General features: G+C 40.0%; 1 protein-coding gene across 1 annotated transcript in view; it reads right to left on the bottom strand.

Moving 5' to 3' along the window:
• The window catches only part of NOX3 (NADPH oxidase 3), a 57071-nt gene that overhangs the window by 30969 nt on the left and 8028 nt on the right, over nt 1-18074 (bottom strand). The window contains exons 5-9 of the mRNA XM_058534305.1: nt 15893-16038; nt 13207-13388; nt 9682-9811; nt 4573-4665; nt 2512-2765 (exon numbers count right to left, since the gene is read on the bottom strand). Of these exons, the coding sequence (XP_058390288.1) occupies nt 2512-2765; nt 4573-4665; nt 9682-9811; nt 13207-13388; nt 15893-16038 (805 nt within the window). The remainder of the gene's footprint in view (nt 1-2511; nt 2766-4572; nt 4666-9681; nt 9812-13206; nt 13389-15892; nt 16039-18074) is intronic.

Genomic DNA, 18074 nt, shown 5'->3' with positions numbered 1-18074 from the left:
TTGGTGGTGAGCATGCTGCAGTCTATACAGAAACGGATAAATAATATTGTACACCTGAAATTACACAATGTTATAAACCATTATGACCTCAATAAAATGATTGAAAAAATATTTCAAAAAAAGGCTGGAGGAATGTCTGAGTGCAAAAAGGGAGCAGGGGGTGGGGCAAGGGAGCCCAGGGAGGCCTTGGGCGACCAGATCATGCTAGGCCTTGATCTGACAACGCACTCCACAGACAGAAAGCCCGCCGACTTCTGAGAAACACATACTAAGTTCTTTTTGGGGGATCGCCTGACATACTGGCTGGTTTGTGAAGAGGAGAGTTGGTTGATAGACTGGATGACTGCATACACCCAGAGCCGAGACCAGGCTAGCAAATAGAATGAAGGTATCCACCTTGGCAATGCCAAGGTGAAGGCAGGGACCGGTGTGTGTGTGTGTGTGTGTGTGTGCGCGCGCGTGTGTATGTACTTTTATTCCTGATTTTACGCATTGGCACTGCATTCTGAACCTCAGAATTCTGTTACATTGTCTCTTTTCCATGACAAAAAGGAAAATGTCTTAATGGAATAGTCAGGTCTTGTCATCTGACTTGGAGCTCTGATCTGAGCAGATGATATTTCTAGTTGGTTTGTTCTCACACCACTCTTTAATTCCAATGTTTGAAATGAAGGCACGGTGTGACTCTCCCTGCTCACGGAACACAACCAATCTCAGTGCTACATAGTGACCGTTCAGTATTCCATGGGAATGGGGAAAGACGGACAATAAGCTGGTTAGAATCTGTGCCTTAAATTTATTCTGGTGTCTAGTTTGTAAATATTTGTTAAAGTAAATGAGCTAAAGCACCTATATTGGGCACAGGTATTCATTCATTCATTCCTTAAATATGTACTCTGTACTCACCACGTTTCAGACACCATTCTAGGGACGGGACATTTGGAGGTGGCCAGACAATGGCCTGCCCTCAGGAAGTTCCATTCTAAGTGTCTCCTCATGGTATTCCGCACCCAAATTCTTATGGCAGTGGCCACTGCTTGGTAGTTCCTGATACCTTCCAAGGATGGAAGGAGAAGGACTCTCCTGATGCTTCCTTTGAAGTATCAAATTCTTCCAAAATGTTTTCCTCAACATTTTTTTGTATGTGTCCCTGTTTTTCTGGGATCCTAAACATGGGTTTGCATGCTTATTGGGTAATCCTGCAGCCAGAGCGGGACTCGACTTTAAGCCATTGTTGACTCAAAGGAACCAAGGAGAGGTAATTTACACTGGGATTTCTGTCATGTGCCCAGGTTTTTCTGAATAGGATGCTATTGTGGGTTGAATTGTGTCCCCAGTTGGAAGGTTGAGGTCCTCACCCTGAGTACCTTAGGATGAGAATTTATTTGGAAATAGGGTTGTTGCAGATGTAATTAATCAAGTTAAGATGAGGTCATACAGGATGAGGGTGGGCCCTTAATCCAGTATGACTAGTGTCTTTTTAAGAAGAGGCCACAGAAACACAGAGATACCGACACAGGAGGGGAGAACACCACGTGATGACGGAGACAGAGACTGAATTGCTGCATCTGCAAGCCGAGGAATGCCAGGCATTGCTGGAAGACCACCAAAGGCCAGGAAGAGGCAAGGAAGGAGTCTTCCCTCCATGGTTCAGAGGGAGCATGGCCCTGCTGACACCTAGATTTTGGACCTGTAGTCTCCAGAATTGGGAGAGAATAACTTTCTGTTGTTTTCAGCTGCCCAGTTTGTGGTACTTTGTTACGACAACCCTAGGAAACGAATCCAGATGGCATCATTGCGTTTCCACCCTTCTCAGATCTACCCTCTGCACATCTCTCTTGTAGCAAAATTAAATCATTTGCTTGCATGTCGATGTTGATTCCATTAGACCTCTTGAAGTCCTAGATAATGGAGGCAATGTTTTGCACCTCTGCATTTCTGACACATACTGGAGGTTAATTAATACTTGTTGCACACACACATGCAGGACTGACCGAATGAATGACACCACTAACTTTCTTGACTCTCAGATCATTTTGTCATTTTATGACCTTCAATCTGTAATGGTTTGGCTCTTTCTCCAGTGTATGGGGTGTGTCAGATTAATTCTCACTCTGAGGTATCCTTCTTATGAAGACCAAACTTCACAAAATTTACAAATATAATTTAAAAACATCGGACTGTGACGACCAAAAGTTCGCAGGGCTGTCTTACTCATTGCGGGCTGCGTGTAATTAGTCAAGTGATGTGTTGGAGTTGGGAAAGCAAAATGCTCCGTCTCCCTGGATCATCACCTGCCTTTGTTGAACATTCGTTTTTTAAAGAAATGTACTGCTTCTACTGGAAATCTACTAAATTTTACTTTGGGTATAGATTCTCAAATTTAAAAAATGGACTCAAGCTTAAAGTCTAGAATAAAGATAGTGCTGAATTTGGTAGTATGTTGGCACACTAAAACACTTTACTTTTATAATATTCTAAATTATAGATAAAAAAGAAATGGGATCCAACCTTGGCAGTCTCCAGGGCTCCTTGAGGGCATGTCCCTCTGCCTCAAAGGCCTTACATAAAGCTTCCGTCCAGTCGCCAGCTGCCCGGATGTGCACACTGAAGAAGTCCTCCTGGGGAGCCGAGGTGAGGGTGAATGGGTGCCATTCCAGTGAGGATATGGACGGGCACTGTATCAAGATGTACTGCCCTGGCGCCATTTTAAAGTTACGCTTTTTCAGGTGAAGTTCTAGGACTCCAGAAGGATGGCTGACCACCTAAATCAGAGCAAGAGCGTTGTTGGTCTCTTTACTCAGGTTAAATAATAAGAAAATGGCCTTCATTCCAACAAAAGGTTTTAAATTTTAAATCAGCTTTTTTAAAGGTATCATTTATACATACCATTTGCTATGAGCTGCCAAGGATCTTTGCCATCACCTTCATGTCTGGGTTGGCAGCTCCAGCAAGAATGAAGTTTATCTCCTTCACAGGGCTATGTCTAAAATTTAGGTAGCTGCACCCGGGTGCAACATGAGGCCCACCATGTGACTTTCTGTCTCAAATGGCCAAGATTTTCTTAGCACAGATAACCAGACCCAGGAAAATATAAGCTAGCATCTCACACATAGCACTTAATTATGCTTAAAGTTATTAAAGTAACTTTGCATTTAACGTGACTATTAAAATAGTCACAGAATTATCTCCACCTTTTAAAAATGTAGGTCCTGTCTGTTTTCAATGAGCTGCATCTTTTCTCAATCCCTTGTGAATTAACCCTGGAATTTCTTCATTCCAAGCGGAAAACAATCTTCAAACTCACTCTCAAATGTTTTGCCTTGTTTTAGTCAAGTCTTGCCCAGGCTCGTGCCTAGGCTCTGAGTTTTAGATGTAGGAAGCATAATGTAAAGGCTCTTGTCACCTTTATAAGAATTTTATAACTTGCTGCTTATCAGAGAGAAAGAACTAATTTCCCTTCTTAGATTTCCATCTTGTTTTCTGAAAAGTCTCTCCAGGCCCCCATGTCTTCTGCGGCAAGAGGTATAAGGGAACAAAATTTAACGTCTAGATTCTGTGGCAGTATTTTTCCATTCAGAAGAGATTTTCACAGCATTTTAATCATTAGTGCTGTTTCTCCTCTCCCTATTGAGATTCATTCTGATTTTGCTATTAAATTGTCTCCCTAGTAACAGCTCTAGCAGATTTCTAGAAGTTTTACTGTCTGGCTTTTGATACGGCCTGACATCCTTTGGTGCCTAACTTAAAAACAGCAACAGAGAAAGAGCTTAAAACAGAAATATGAAGCAATTTCTTTGCATCTGCTTTCACGAAGACAGTTAAAGAGATATAGTACTTGGTTAATACTATATTTGCAAACCGGTATAGGTTTGGTTAGTGGAGAATTTCTTCCAGACATTTGTAAAACTGGAGAAGAGTATTTGGTAGCTTTTCAGTCTCCTAGACATGTATTCTTTGTCTATCTGCTCCCATCTTCCTCCAGCACGAGGTATAAATGGGAGAGCTGTGAGGAGGGATGGCAAGATTAGAAAACGCTACCAGGGGAGTGCTCATTCGCTAGAGTAGAGCTCCTTATACGTCCTTCCTCTCCATTTTGAAGCCCCCCGAGCCTCCTCTTGCTCTGAACCTGAGAGTGTCTTTGGCTCAGAAGTTCCAGGTATGAGCGTGTGCTTGAAAATGTATGTATAACATTTGCGTGTTTGCAAAATCCATCTCTTTATGTGGTGAAGGAAGTGATTATACCACAGGTTACTATGACCAATGTAAAGCGTACTCAGTCCCCTTGTCTTTTTCCTCCTAGAGAGAAACCGAAATAAAGAGAAATACAGATGATTCCAGTCCTGTACCATAACCTTTATCAGAATTCTGTGTACTAGTCTGGAACCCTGATCCCTATCTTCAGTAAAATTAGTCACACTAAAAGATGCGCAGGATACAAGCAATTATTAGAAGATGAGCTGCTAAATTACAGACAATTCTGCAGTAAAAATGGCAAATTGAAAACTTGGGCTAATAAAAAATTTTCGTCTACACTCAGGCTTTTAGTCAGAAATAAAGCTACATGCTTACCTTGGTAATGACAACTTCTTGTTGGAATCGCCAGAACCTAATTATTCTTTCACATGCATATAAGACCACCGGGCCTAAAACCCATTTCCAAGCCTGCAGAGAGCAGCAGAAAGAAAGGAAATGGAAATGAAAATAGAATCCAAATATTTTCAATTTGAACCAAATCAATACAAAACGTGATGGGGTTTGGACATTTTCCTTTAACTTTGGGTCAGTTATCAACAGCAAAGATGTCTCCTTGTATTAAATACTATAACATTCAATTATTCCTTGAAGTCTACAAGCTTATTTAAGAGATTAAACTCTTCTGTATTGGTTTTTATGCTTACTTGATCAATGATGCCTTTATGTAATTAGAAATAATTGAATTTGCAAAGAAGTAAGAAAGCAGATTGATGTTTATGTTACATATGATAGGGTCATAAATGCTCCCAAACTCGGCCAAAGTCAAAGGCTTACTAAATTACTGAGCCAACAGAGGATGTGGGAAATTAAATAGAAACATTTTGAATGGTAATTTTTTGGGCCAACAATGCATCACAACTTGGGGGTTTGCCTGAAGAAACACACATACCCACCCCCACACACATACACACACTCACACACACACAACACATACACAGCCAATTGTGATCTAGAATAAAACATAAAGTTGGTTTCTCAGCATTTTAAATCTAGGTTTTTAGAATCAAAACAAAAGCCTCAACAACTGTCTAGAGAATTGTGACAGTGAACATTTCCATTCTTAAGTTACATCCTACGTTAACCTTTTATGAGTATAATCTGCACTATCGATGATAGTTTACCAGCAGGCTATCCTTGTACCAAGTGTTGGGCACAGCATAAGGTGTCTTCTTCCCCTAAAAGGGAAGGAAGGGGAACTTAAAAATTCTGAAGACTTATACTAGGTCTGATATCAAACAACCCTACGAGGCATATGGTATTCTCTTTATTTTATAGCAGGGTCAGCAAGATCACACAAATTGCCCAGAGTCACAAAGGCAATAAGAAGCACAGTAAAGATGGGCCTGACCACGTGGTCTGTGCTCTTTCCAGGGCCCCGATGTGTCCCTTGAGCATGTACCATGTCATCATTCTTCTTTCTGTCTAGTGCTGACATAGATACTGACACTTGTTTTACAAAACATTAGAGACTCATGAATTCATTGAATTTCAGGATGTTAAGCGTTCTTGGAAATTTAGCCTGATTTTGCATTTAAAGAAGAAAAAGCAAAAACAACAACAACAAATAAACAAACGAAAAAAAGAAGAAAAAACACAATGTTCTGGGAATGAGTATGAGTTGCCTGGGAGACAGAGCTATATGACAGGGAGCTAAGACTAGAACTCAAGCCTTTTCCTAATTTCCCTAAATTCCCTCCCTGGTATTCTAAATCCACCTCACCTTACTCCTCCTATTCTATCCTAGGAGCAAGAAGGGCGTCTCGTTCTTTTGAACTCAGACATTCAGTAAAGCCTCGCTGATTGACTTGCCATCTTGGTCGCTCATCATTCCATTACCACTTATCCTGCTCTGTCTTTTCCACGGACAGGTCGCAAGCCCTTCAACATTATTTTTCCTTCTGTTACCTCTCTTGTTTTTTCTGTTTCTTTTTTGTTTATTTCTAGGTCTGTTTGTATGGCACCTCTTCCCACCTATGTCAACCCTCTCTGCTTTTTCCCTGGGAGCCTCTTGTTTGCCTGATAAGGGCTCAATTTACGCAGGCAACACAAAGCCATTTGACCCACTTATTCTTTTCTGCTCCAGTGGGGTTCAGCAGTGTGTTCAGAATGGCAAAGAGAGTAAAACCTTTTGTCCATCTATGCTGTGGGGGTGGGGGTGGTGATGAGGAGAGTAAGGGAAAAGACATGAAGGAGTAGACATGAAGGATGGGGTTGAACCAAGGGGATGAATCCTTAGGTCTCTTATGCTGGAATAAACCAGAAAGTGTTTTGAGAATTGGTTTGGATATTTACAGAAATGATAACAAGAATGCAATTCTTTCTATATGAGCTTAGAGAGATATATGTAAAAACATTCACATAGTCTGTATGTATTTTTACAAATAATCTTCCACATCCATTTTATAAAGTTTTAAACATCACACACTTCATCTCGGTGGTGTCAAATCAGTCATGGTCTCTGATTTTTCCATGTTGATACAATGGAATGGATTATTTTTCTTTACACAGTCAGTCGGGAAGGAGAATGGAAGGTATTCATCCTTGGCTCTATCTCTACTTTAGTATGTAGACTCCTCTAGGAGGAGAAAGCCCAGGTTAGTTACAGTGATGCTCCTGGAGCTCCAGAAAGTTAGGCAGTGAGGGAGAGGTATGTCCAGAGGTGAGTATTAGATTATTCTAGCAGCGATGACCAGGACAGACAAGAGTAAGGACAAGAAGCAGGAGGGGCATGGGGGGCGGTAGACCCTGGGCTGGGTCTCAGAAGACCCAGCTTCCGGTCTTGGGGTTACCATCCCTCACCCTATGCCTTTCAGCAAATCTTGGGCCTTTTTTATGTTCAAATTTTCTGCTTGGTAAAATGGGAGAGCTGGGGGAAATTATTATTTAGGTACTCTCCAAGCTCTTCAATGTTTTAGCTTTATTCACAGACATAAACATAATATATGTACTTGCAGATAGCAGCAGAGAGCTGACAAAATGAGAGGTGGGAGAAGGTCAGAGGTTCAGAATGAATGTTGAAGAGTGTAGAGAAGAAAGTTCATGCCCGCAGTTAGGAGCCCTGGTTCCTTGATGTGGCTTTACTGGGAAAGCCTTTGTGACATTTGCTTTTGTAACCATAGGTAAGAAATTAAAACTCCTTGGGCCTCAATTTCTCCATGTATTAAATAAAGGGGTAGAACTATTTAGTATCTAAGTTTCTTTAATGCTCTTTAAGGCTAAGTTTCTTTAAAACACTCTGTGGATTCTTAGCTTTATTTTTTCTTCTCCAAAATACTCAAAAAGTCATGGTACATTGAGTATTTTATGATAGAAATAAAACTATGTTGATTTAAAAGCAACAGTAATGAAACTTGTTTCCTCCACTTTCACTCCTGGTTTTTCATTCCTACCAGAAAATAAGAACAAGCTGGCTTTGATTTGATTTTATGTGCGTGTTTATGAACGGCCTCTTTCTCTAGACAATAAGATTTCCAGGGGCAGGAACCACGTCTCTGAATCCTGCCTCTAGCGCAATGTCAGCTATATAATAGCACTTAGAAAAGTTTGCAGGATTGACTCTATCTCAGTTAAAGCTTTTCTCTATACCATTGACATCATTCCCTAGTAATTAAAAAAGTCAGCCTTATTATTATTATTATTTGTTAATGTTGTAGTTAAATGAAATAAGGCGCTTCTTTGGCTAAGGAAGACCAGGCATATTTTGAAAATGGATTGCATGAGAAATTCTAGAATCTGGAGTTTTCTGTGTGTCTGAGTTAGGGGTGGAAAGGGGAAGTGAGACACGTGGGGGAGAAGTGAACTGCAAGATATAATTGGTTCCTTTGATCAGTTCCATTTATATGAGGTGATGTACAAAGCATTCTCAGTCCTAACATTGGGGTAGTGCACTGCTGAATTGGTGAATTGATAAATATTCTACCGATAAAAGCACCATGAAAATGCACCCAGTTAAGAGAGGCAAAGAGGCAGAGATGGAGTCTTGCACAGCCCGGGTACGTGTGGTGCAGTGAAGTGCAGGAACACTTCCTTGTCCTTGGGATGCCTTTTGGATTCAATGTCTATAAGACATCAGAGAGAATATTGTACAGTTCAGCCAAGCGGTAATTGCACAGCCCACACATGCTTTGAATCAGGATCCATTAAAAATAATGGGAAAGAGTGACAACATGTTTGGGTGTGCAAGGAGGTATAGGAGGAGAGTGAACAGAGAGATGGGCCAGTTCCCCCCTTCTAATGATAATTAATGTCAGCGTACGCTGCTGGGAGCAGGCTCTAGTCTGTATTCATGAGGTGTGGGAGGGTATTGATTTTTTTATGGGGACGCTGTAGCTGAAAATTTTAGAGAGGCATTCATGTTCCTCATTAATATGCAGGCTGGGTAGTGGCTACCGATAGTTGAGTTTAAGACAGAGACAATCTATACTGGCCATTAAAAGAACCACAGTCTAATGGGCACATCTATTCTAGTTCTCTGTTTTAAACATTCCTCCTAGCAGTTTTCACTCTTAAAATCCAGAGCTTAGTTTAATATGTTTGAGGATTTTAGAAAAAGTCAATCATTATATTCCTCATCTGTTGATGGCTTAATTTCCTAAATCCCCACTATTTTATACCATTATTCCATTTTTTATGATATATATTTTTTGGCACTTGTTTCCTCCTACTTTTAATCTGCTGGCTTCATTTATTTTCTTTCATGCATCATCCAGCTGTCCCAAGGTTTGCATTGTTCTAAGGTAACTGAAGAGACCAAATAGGATTATTATTTCTATTTACCTATGCCACCAGCTATAATGATTACAGCATACCCAGGAAACCTTACTTTTGGGATCTTGTGAACATTACCATGGATTCTAATTAATTAAGTCCCTTTTTGGCTAACATTGTCATCATTTCAGTTATGGGAGCTTAATTAGAACAGGAAGTAAATCCATTTAAACAGTCCAATTTTTTCATTCCCGAAAGTTGTACAAAGAAAGAAGGCAAGCTTATAAAGAGGGCACGATTCTCATTTGGTTGTTGCTTAATGTTCGTTTGAGAAGTGATGCTATTAATTCTCAGAATGGAGGAGGCATTTATGCAGGGGGACAGGGAGCTGAACTTGCTAAGAGTGGAGGGATGAGGCAATGCCTGTCTAAGTCCTCCAGAGACATTATTGTGCTTGCTGTGCTATGAATTCCCACAATATCAGACATCCATATTTAAATGTAAGTAGAAGAACACATTTCAAAATGGACAGAGTGCTTTTGGCAGTAAACCTCCCTTAAAATTATCCATAACTCGATTTCTCCATTAGCACACTTAATAAAGAGTTGGCTCTGTCTAGTGGTGACATGGGCTGTTCTTTTTTTGAAGCACGTAAAAGTTCGAGTTATTTTAACTGTGGCGACAGCTATTTTTAAAAGCTCCTGGGTTCATTCTTACCGAAGGCTCCTTGCCTGAAAATTGAGGCACCGGGCACTGAGCAACCGTCTGCCATTCAGCGTAGTGGTCTCTACAGAAGGTGACATTGTGCAGCAAGAGACTCTCGGGAGTTTGGCCGCGAACAATCCGACTTGCCATTTAAAAAACAAAACAAAACAAAACTCAAAAATTTTAAATTGATTTTGTGCAGCCTTGTGCTACCACAGATTTATATTCTACAGTGGGCTCTGGAATAACACTTTCACTGTCTTGAAACTTGGGCCGTCATTCATTTCCCTCAGCATCTTTATAAAGGGGAATTTAAGAAGCTTTGAGTAACTTTGAAGATCCCAGAAAAGAAGTGCCCCTCTGTGGTATCCTGTGTTAAATTGAAAGTGTCTATATTAGAGAATTCATAATGAAGGGAAATTGTTTGAACACATCCTTTTGTAGACTGTTGAATTTAATTAGGTTACATCTCGTCCTGATTGCTGATTTGGCCTAATTGGCTAACTTTGTACTATTTGGGTCTCTTGCAGATTTATTTAACTTCTACCCTTCTTGGTTTGTTTCTGATCACCTAGAACTTTTCAAGCGAAGAAGTCAGACGAAGTGCTCTGAATAATGGTACCTTTTTTCCCCAGTGACTACCAGCAGGCTTAGTGTTTGACAGGGTCAAAATAGGTCAGTGTACAGTGTGTCCTCAGGACTATCTTGATGAATTTGAGAGCAAAAAGGGAAGTTGGCTTTCATGAATGGAGCACTGGATCAAGAGTCCTGTAATCCTGCTATATCATATTTGCCACAATGCAGTACTGACTGCTCTTTGACAAGTTGCTTTGGTATAAGTTCCTTGGTTTACTCATTGGTGCACAGGCTGTGAAGCATAAGACATTGAGGTCACATATCTGGGATTTGCTCAATTGCTACGTGTTTATGATTTATTTTTGAGGAACATGGTCCTCATAGACTGAGAAACTTTAGCATCACAGAGGCTCAGGTCCTGGGTAGCCTGTGGAATAACATGGCCCCTTTTGCATCCTACGGTGTGGGAGGAGGGAGAGCAATGCCCTTGGAAACAGCCTGGAGAACTGACATCTTGGCCTTTGTCCCAGTCTGTTTTATGGAAGTCATCCAAACTTGATAACATCCCTTTGAGTTAGATGAACAAACCTATTTGTGAATCCCACGAGCAAATGATGCCCAGACATAGGAAGGGTGAATAATCAATAGAAGCCAGAGGAAAAGAATCTGTAAATTTTAACACCTTCATTCTCAGGTTCTAGGCAACATACCTTATATTATCTAAAGAAATTTCAGAACGTCCCACAAATGCAGCATCTTTTTATTTTTTATTTTTTGCAGTATCTTTTTAAAAATTAAAAATTTTTAATGTCTTCTTCTATGCCATCCCATAATAGGAAGATTAGTGGGCTTTAACACATTCCAACAATCCTACTTTACTTGGCATTTTGTATAGAATTTGCAAATTACTTTTTGCTGTAAACAGTAGCTGTAGAATACTTCAAGCTGAGAAGATTAAATGAGGCCCTTATCCTAAAATAAGCCTTTCAACTAAGTTAAAATGACAAAAAATTTCATCTTGTGAAATGTTATTTGGATATTAAAAAATATCTCCAATGAAACACTGCCCATTGAAATCCTCTTGTGCTTCTCCAAGGCACCAGGGTATGAATGCAGGGGAGGTAGGATCAGGGGAGTACACGCATAATTTTTGTGAAGAGGACTTCTAGACCCACGTGAGTTATGAAGAGCTTCTCATCCTACAGGGGTTAACACCCTTGCATTGGGAGAAGAATCCGCAGAGAAAGGAAGGACTGACAGTCTTTGGGGTGGAATGCTTTGGGACTACACAGCATCCACCCCACTCCCCAAAATACAAAAGTCAGGGTGACGGATCACACATTCAGAAGAGCCAGTTGCAGGTGTTTTAAAGCTAAAAGAAACAAGAAAGCCTTTAGCCAGGCAGCAGCATACATGTGAACATTGACTGACTAGGTTTCTAGGGATTAGCAGAGGCATGGTCAGTATTTTAGGGTAAAATACGCCCCCAGGGGCAATCCTTCCTTCCACAACGTTTGTGTACCAGACAAGCTTATGGATGGTGGGGGAACTCTTAATGAGGTATAGTCAGTGGCAGCAGCAGAAGTACGGCCTCCTTCTAAGAGTGAGGGGCTGAGATGGAAGGAACATTTAGAGTGAGGAAGGAGATTAGAGGAGGCAGTTGACTTGCTGAGGGGCAAATCCAGAAGAGCTACCACAGGGTCCTGCACGGGACCCACAGTCACCGTGTCCTGTGTGACTTGCTAGGCCATGAAGTCTCTGAGGCCATGCACTTACTTTTCCAGGGCTGGGCAGAAATGAAGCCCACCTCCAGTACCAGTCCCCTCTGCACTCTGCAATGGTGGGAGAACAAGGTGCAGGACAGGGTATTCTGCTGATGTGAGAGGCAGAGGAAGAGCTGCTGGCAAGCCACGCAGGGTTTTGTAATTTCACCAACCACACCCTTGTAGGTGTCCAGGAATGTTTAATTTGCGAAAGTGAAGACCCTTTCTTCAAGGCCTGTTATGAATAAAGGTTTGGTTGTCTGAAGCCTGGCATCCAAGGTTTGACGCTGCCATTTATTCATCCTGGGACCTTGAGCAAATCACTTAACCCTTTGAACATCTGTTTCCTTCTTATCAAACGGGATAACAGCACTGCCTCTATTGGACAGGACTGTTGTTGGGGTCAAATTAGTCATGCACATGAATGTGCTTTGAAAATTGTACATGGAAAAAAAGCCATCCATTTATAAAATAATGTGGGGCACACTATTTTGTAGACATCAATTGGTTAATTGGTCCAGAGCCATTTTGTTGCTATTTAAATAATTGAAAGCATTATATTTGAGGGTGCTGTACTTTAGGTGCTACTCCAGCTTCCTGATGAAGAGATTAACAGTATTAGACAGGTGTTGAACGCCAGAGTAGCGTTTTATGGGATGTTTGAGCCTAGATGTCAGGTGGAGAAACTGAAGTCTAGAGAATTCAAAGGGCTTGAACATGGTCACCCTGATGACTAGTGGAGCCCAGGTCAGACAGGCCATCTCAAACACTATCCCATCCCGCACACGGGGTTTCCTAGTGGTTTCCTTTTGGTCAAGCAGAAGTGAATTCTGGGTGTCAAAAATATATATCCTGACTAATCCCACATAAAATGGATTGCAGAAACAGGTTCTGAATGAAACATATATCTATAGTCATTCAGCATTTGTTAAAATTCCTGCATCTTATAAAGATGTCAAGACTCCCCAACAGAGTTAGCTAGGAAAAATAAATATAATACTTCACCACTCATGTCGCTTATTTTCAGTACTACTGAAAAAGGTCCATTGTGAATTTGCCACAGTGAATATGCTTTTTCATACGTTCTAGGTGTCCTTTAGTCCCTGTGTGTCATGTTCCTCCATCCAAAGGATATTAGAAGATTATTTTGAGGTTCACAGAGATAAAGTCTCACACACTGAGCACAGTATGGACTTACCCTGCCCCGTGGATAGCCAGGCTGATGAAGAAGATGATGAAAACATGGTGTGTGTACCAGAACAACTCATAGGAGACCTGTCTAATGAACTCGGTGGAAGAGGTCATGATCAAGATTAAAGCCAGAGAGATCATCAGGCCGGTAACACCAGCGATTGTTGTTAGCAACTCAGTGGTTGTGTTCTACAAGAAACAAACGACATGACATTACTATTTTGGTTCTACTTTTCCATTTTAGGATCAATACTTGAGAGTCCAAGGAGGAAGCATTTCAAAACGTTCCAATCAGAAGCATATTAGCCTCAAGAATGGTCCCCACACAACTGAAAAAGGGACTTCCTTGCCCTTTCCTTTCCCTCATCTGATGGCAGACATTTGCTTTGCTCAAATTTCATCAAATGTCATTTCATGAATTACGTTTTTTTCCATCTCTATAAATCAATTTTCATGTCTGAGTTACTATGTTGAGTTGAAATGAGGACAATATATGAAAATGCATTTTAAAGAGAAATACTGCAAAATAAATGTTTCAAGTTTTTAATTTTTAAAATAAAAATGTGGATCCCCATGCTTAATTGCATTTTAACATTAATAAACACTTTTTTTGAGAAGTCCCTTAGGGGCATTCCTAATAAAGCATCTGCACACTCTGTTCCCCTGGGAGTTGTTCCTTGATCTTGCTTTTTAGTTGGAAGGCTCATGACTTGCATTTCTTTCATGCCAGCTCAAGAGGCTGGGAATAAGGCTTCGTAAATCCGAGGTGATCAATAAAGATACAGCTATTCTTATCTGGTAGACACGGCCAAAAGGCCAGAATTCTGACCCGTGAATGCAGGGGACAGTTTAGAATAAGAATCACAAAGTGTTTTGTTTTTATTGTGAGTTTCCCATATTCTTGCCAAGTCATTAGTATTCATACATTGTGTCACTATCATTGAGATGCCCATGAGCTCAATAAACTCAAACTGTATCTTTTGTCAGTAAAATCTCATTAATTTGAGCTGCTTTGAGATCTCGAGGTAATGGAGACAGGGACTTCTCCGCTGTTTACTTTTTCTTCGTAGAGCAAACAGTGGAAATAAAATTGAAAGGGGCATGTTTAAAACATCTAAAAGATTTTTTTCTCAAGTGTACTCAGGCAGTTTAGAAATCCATTTACATCATATGATGTACTAATTTCAAATCCTTCTTCTTTGCTTATTAAAACAACTCCCCACTTCCCTTTTCTTGCAACATATTTATAGACTGGTTTGAGTTGCAATGTATTCTCTAAAATAATCCCATTGCATCTCTTTAGAAATACTCTATAAAGTATACTTTGTGTTATTGATACTTATCTTTCTCCAAATACCCCAAATTAGAGGGTTTCCTAAACTTAATTGGTACTTACCTAGTATATTGCTTCTAAAATTTTGAAAGAACTATATTGGGAGTAGCTTAATCATCTTGTTAAATTGCTTCAATAGTATTTATAATAAATACTATTTACTGTATAATCTCTTCGAAATGTTGTGATTTATTCTTGGGTGTGTGTAGCAATGAACTTTCCAGAGCCTTAGTGGGGAAAAGAATTAACCCCAGTAGATGCCCCCAGAAATGATGCGGCTCAGCTGAGTGACCTCAAAGGCATTCCCACAGGCTTAGGGCATCTGTAGTTTTCATTTATAACTGTGAAACTTGTGCTTCTAATTATTGTAGGCTAAGAAAATGTAGCTCTACTTGATCAATAGCCTGATATTGGATACCATCTTAGGATAATTAGAGGACATAGACATGGAAGAATTTCCCCCAATAAAGACTTTGAATTTTGCTTCTTCAAATAAGGTTGCATGGGCAAAATGGTCACTTGAAGAGATAACCCAGATGGTAATGAAAAGATTTCCATTTCTTGAAATGTGTTGTCTTAGGGTTCCTCTTGAGCAATACAGATTTTTTTAGCCTGATCAACATACTGGATGCATATTTCAATATGGTAGTACCTGGCCCAAGGTTTAGGTCAACCAGGAAGAAAGACGTAGGAGGTGGATTAAGCGAGAGGATGTTGTCTTCATGTCTTCTTCTCTACAGGTGGATTTCTGTGGCCACATTTTCAGTTTTCTTTTTGTTCCCCACATGTGCTGCCGCTCTGCACACACAGCTAACTAGCAGTAAGGATGTCACTAGCCATGCAGGTCTCATTATGAAATTAGCTACTTTGCTCAGTATCTGATTTGGCAAACCAGCTATTCACGTGTGTGCCAAAATATGACACAGGAGAAGAGAGCCAGAAAACAATTTGCAAATTGACAATGAAGACATCCACTTTATAAACTCTGGATTTAGATGGCACTTGACCTTCTTTATGATTCTAACATCAGCAAAAAAAAAAAAATCTAATCATGAGCTGCTTTTAAAATTTAAAATATTAAGGTTTTAACAGGTTATTGCATTTCCTGTTTAGGTGTATTATTTTTGCTATAAACTAATTAAATGGCAATAGTTTTTCTCCTTGCTCATAACCTCTTAGCAACAGTTATGGCAGAAAGAACTTTTTTTAAAAAGGTGAAATTAATGCTAACATTGGCAGAAACTTCCTCTCTCGAGCTCTTTTATCAAAAACTTTTGAAATACAGTGTTCCCGATAAAGGGATTGGAAAAGGAAAGGTTTTTCCAGATGAGAAACCGGGTAGCATGCAAGGAGAACTCACAGTGTGGAAGGTCCGGATGGGGTTGAGGTAGCTCTCATTTGCAGTGTTGCCAAGTTTGGAAAGCACAGCCGGAAGTCCCTCCACTTCCGCGGACTGGCTCGCGTGGTAGCGCTCCAGGTTGCACACATGAGCCACGATGTGGATGGCTACAGAGGAGGAGACAACATGGGACATGTGCCATGATGGATTTCTTTCTCCGTAGGTTCTCAAAAACACAATGCCTCTAATGGTCAAATTTCTCTGATCTGGTTTTTGCAATCTCCAAGGAAGAGTGATTTATTTGTGCATCTTTCCCAAGGTCTTGAATGGAGTGGATTGAACACTTCTGAAGATATTGTATGAATCACCACATTCATTTCAATTATATTAAGAAATAGTCAACCTCAATTCACCATACTTTAATTATAAACATATGATCATTCTAGAAGTGGAATAGACATTATGATATCACAACATAGTTATGATATGTTCCATTATATATTTTTTCCCCAAGAAATCAGAAGGCATTATGCCAGAAAACTGTACATCATACACACCTATATGTGTGCATATGATATATTTGATAGATATGAGGGGAGGTATTGTTTTTGTTCTCCTTTAGACATTATATTTTCTATTCTTCCTTTATGCATTTTAGTATATATGTAGCTATACCCCTACACATACACATACATACATATATTTACATCTGTTATTCCTAGTGGATTGAAATAAACCAGTATTTGTGGAAGTAAACCTCTCTGTATATTCTTAAGAAGAAAGCTCATCTTTTGAACTCTGGTCGTTGGTGGTGTGTAAATTCTAAATGAAGACAACAAGCTCTCAGGAACACAGTGTCATCTAGCCCGAGGAGTCTGTGCCCCATGCGACTCTTCCCTGTCTTGTGAAATCTGTGGGGAAGCCAGCAGTCACAACATACAGGCAAGGGCATCTTGATGATTTTCCTGCAAATGGAACAACTGTTGGGGGGCTAGTTGATACTTGCCGTTGGGATCAGATTCAAGTGTGAAATGAGAATTCATTATCCAGGGTATAGATAATTTCCCAGTTGATATATATATGTATTTTTTGGTGCCCACAGTGAAAAGCAGCAAAGGCTACTACTATTATAGTCTTTGCCAGTTGTGGGTGAATTCTGGGATCCTCCATGGCTGTACATTGTGGGTTGATGTGTGAGAGAATGAGGGAAAAACGAACAGCAGAAACTTCTGAGAATATTGGTATCATTTGGTCCCTGTGGTCCCTATGGTCCTAGTAGCAGATTTATTTAGAAATATCATCTTCTATTCAGCCACTTCTCTTTGTCACTTGAGTTCCTTCTGTCAGAGCCATCGCCTTTTCTGTCTTGCAAAGTTCTACTCAAGCTTTAAGACCCAACTCAAAAGTTGTTTTCTATCAAGCATTCTTCAATTCCACAGGCATAAATGATACCTTGATGATCACATTTCCCAGGCATTATTATTATGAGTATTTATTTACACCTAATTTCCCAATGGACTTTGACTCCTCAAGACTTGTTCATCTTGAAATCTCAACATTGCTTAGCACCAGTATGTACTTAAAAAAGATTTGCTGAGTGACAATGAGATTACAGAAAGGGAGAAAGGGTCAGAAAGTCAATCTGTAGATGCAACACTGCTGAAGTAGTGTTTTCACTGCTGATATATATATTTTTTGCACATTTTTCTTCAGCCTTTAAGTAGAAAGCAAGTCAAATATGCTTTTGGTTGGGGCCCATTTAAGAAGGCAAAGCATGTGATAGTGTTTCTGAGACTATGATGTCGCCTGTCTCCTTGTGAGTTTCGTGAGGTTAGCATCCAAGAGGCAATGCGTTTCCTCCTTATGTTCCATTTGTCAACATACGTAGCCATGTCTATGAACGGGCTGCCTTGTTTAGTCTCAGTGTCCTCAAAACTAGAAAAGCTTATCTAGTAGCAGTCTCTTCCCATATACTATATATAAAACGGGAATTACTTGCTAAACTGAACACAAACGGTGTTCAGTATTCCTAATTGCTGTTTTCTGATAATTATATTAAAGTTTTGAAGAAACAGGTACTATTTCTCACGGCTAACATATATTGAAAATTATTACACTTTGAACACTGTTATTAATGCTTTAGGTGTATTATCTCACTTAATCCTTAGGTATTGGTCTTATTCTCGTTTTACAGACTAGTATT

This window comes from Diceros bicornis, chromosome 39 (genome assembly GCF_020826845.1).
Source record: "Diceros bicornis minor isolate mBicDic1 chromosome 39, mDicBic1.mat.cur, whole genome shotgun sequence".
NCBI classification, from domain to species: Eukaryota; Metazoa; Chordata; class Mammalia; order Perissodactyla; family Rhinocerotidae; genus Diceros; species Diceros bicornis.
The sequence above is the reverse complement of the archived record's forward strand: the minus strand, read 5'-3'. Positions and strand labels throughout refer to the sequence as shown.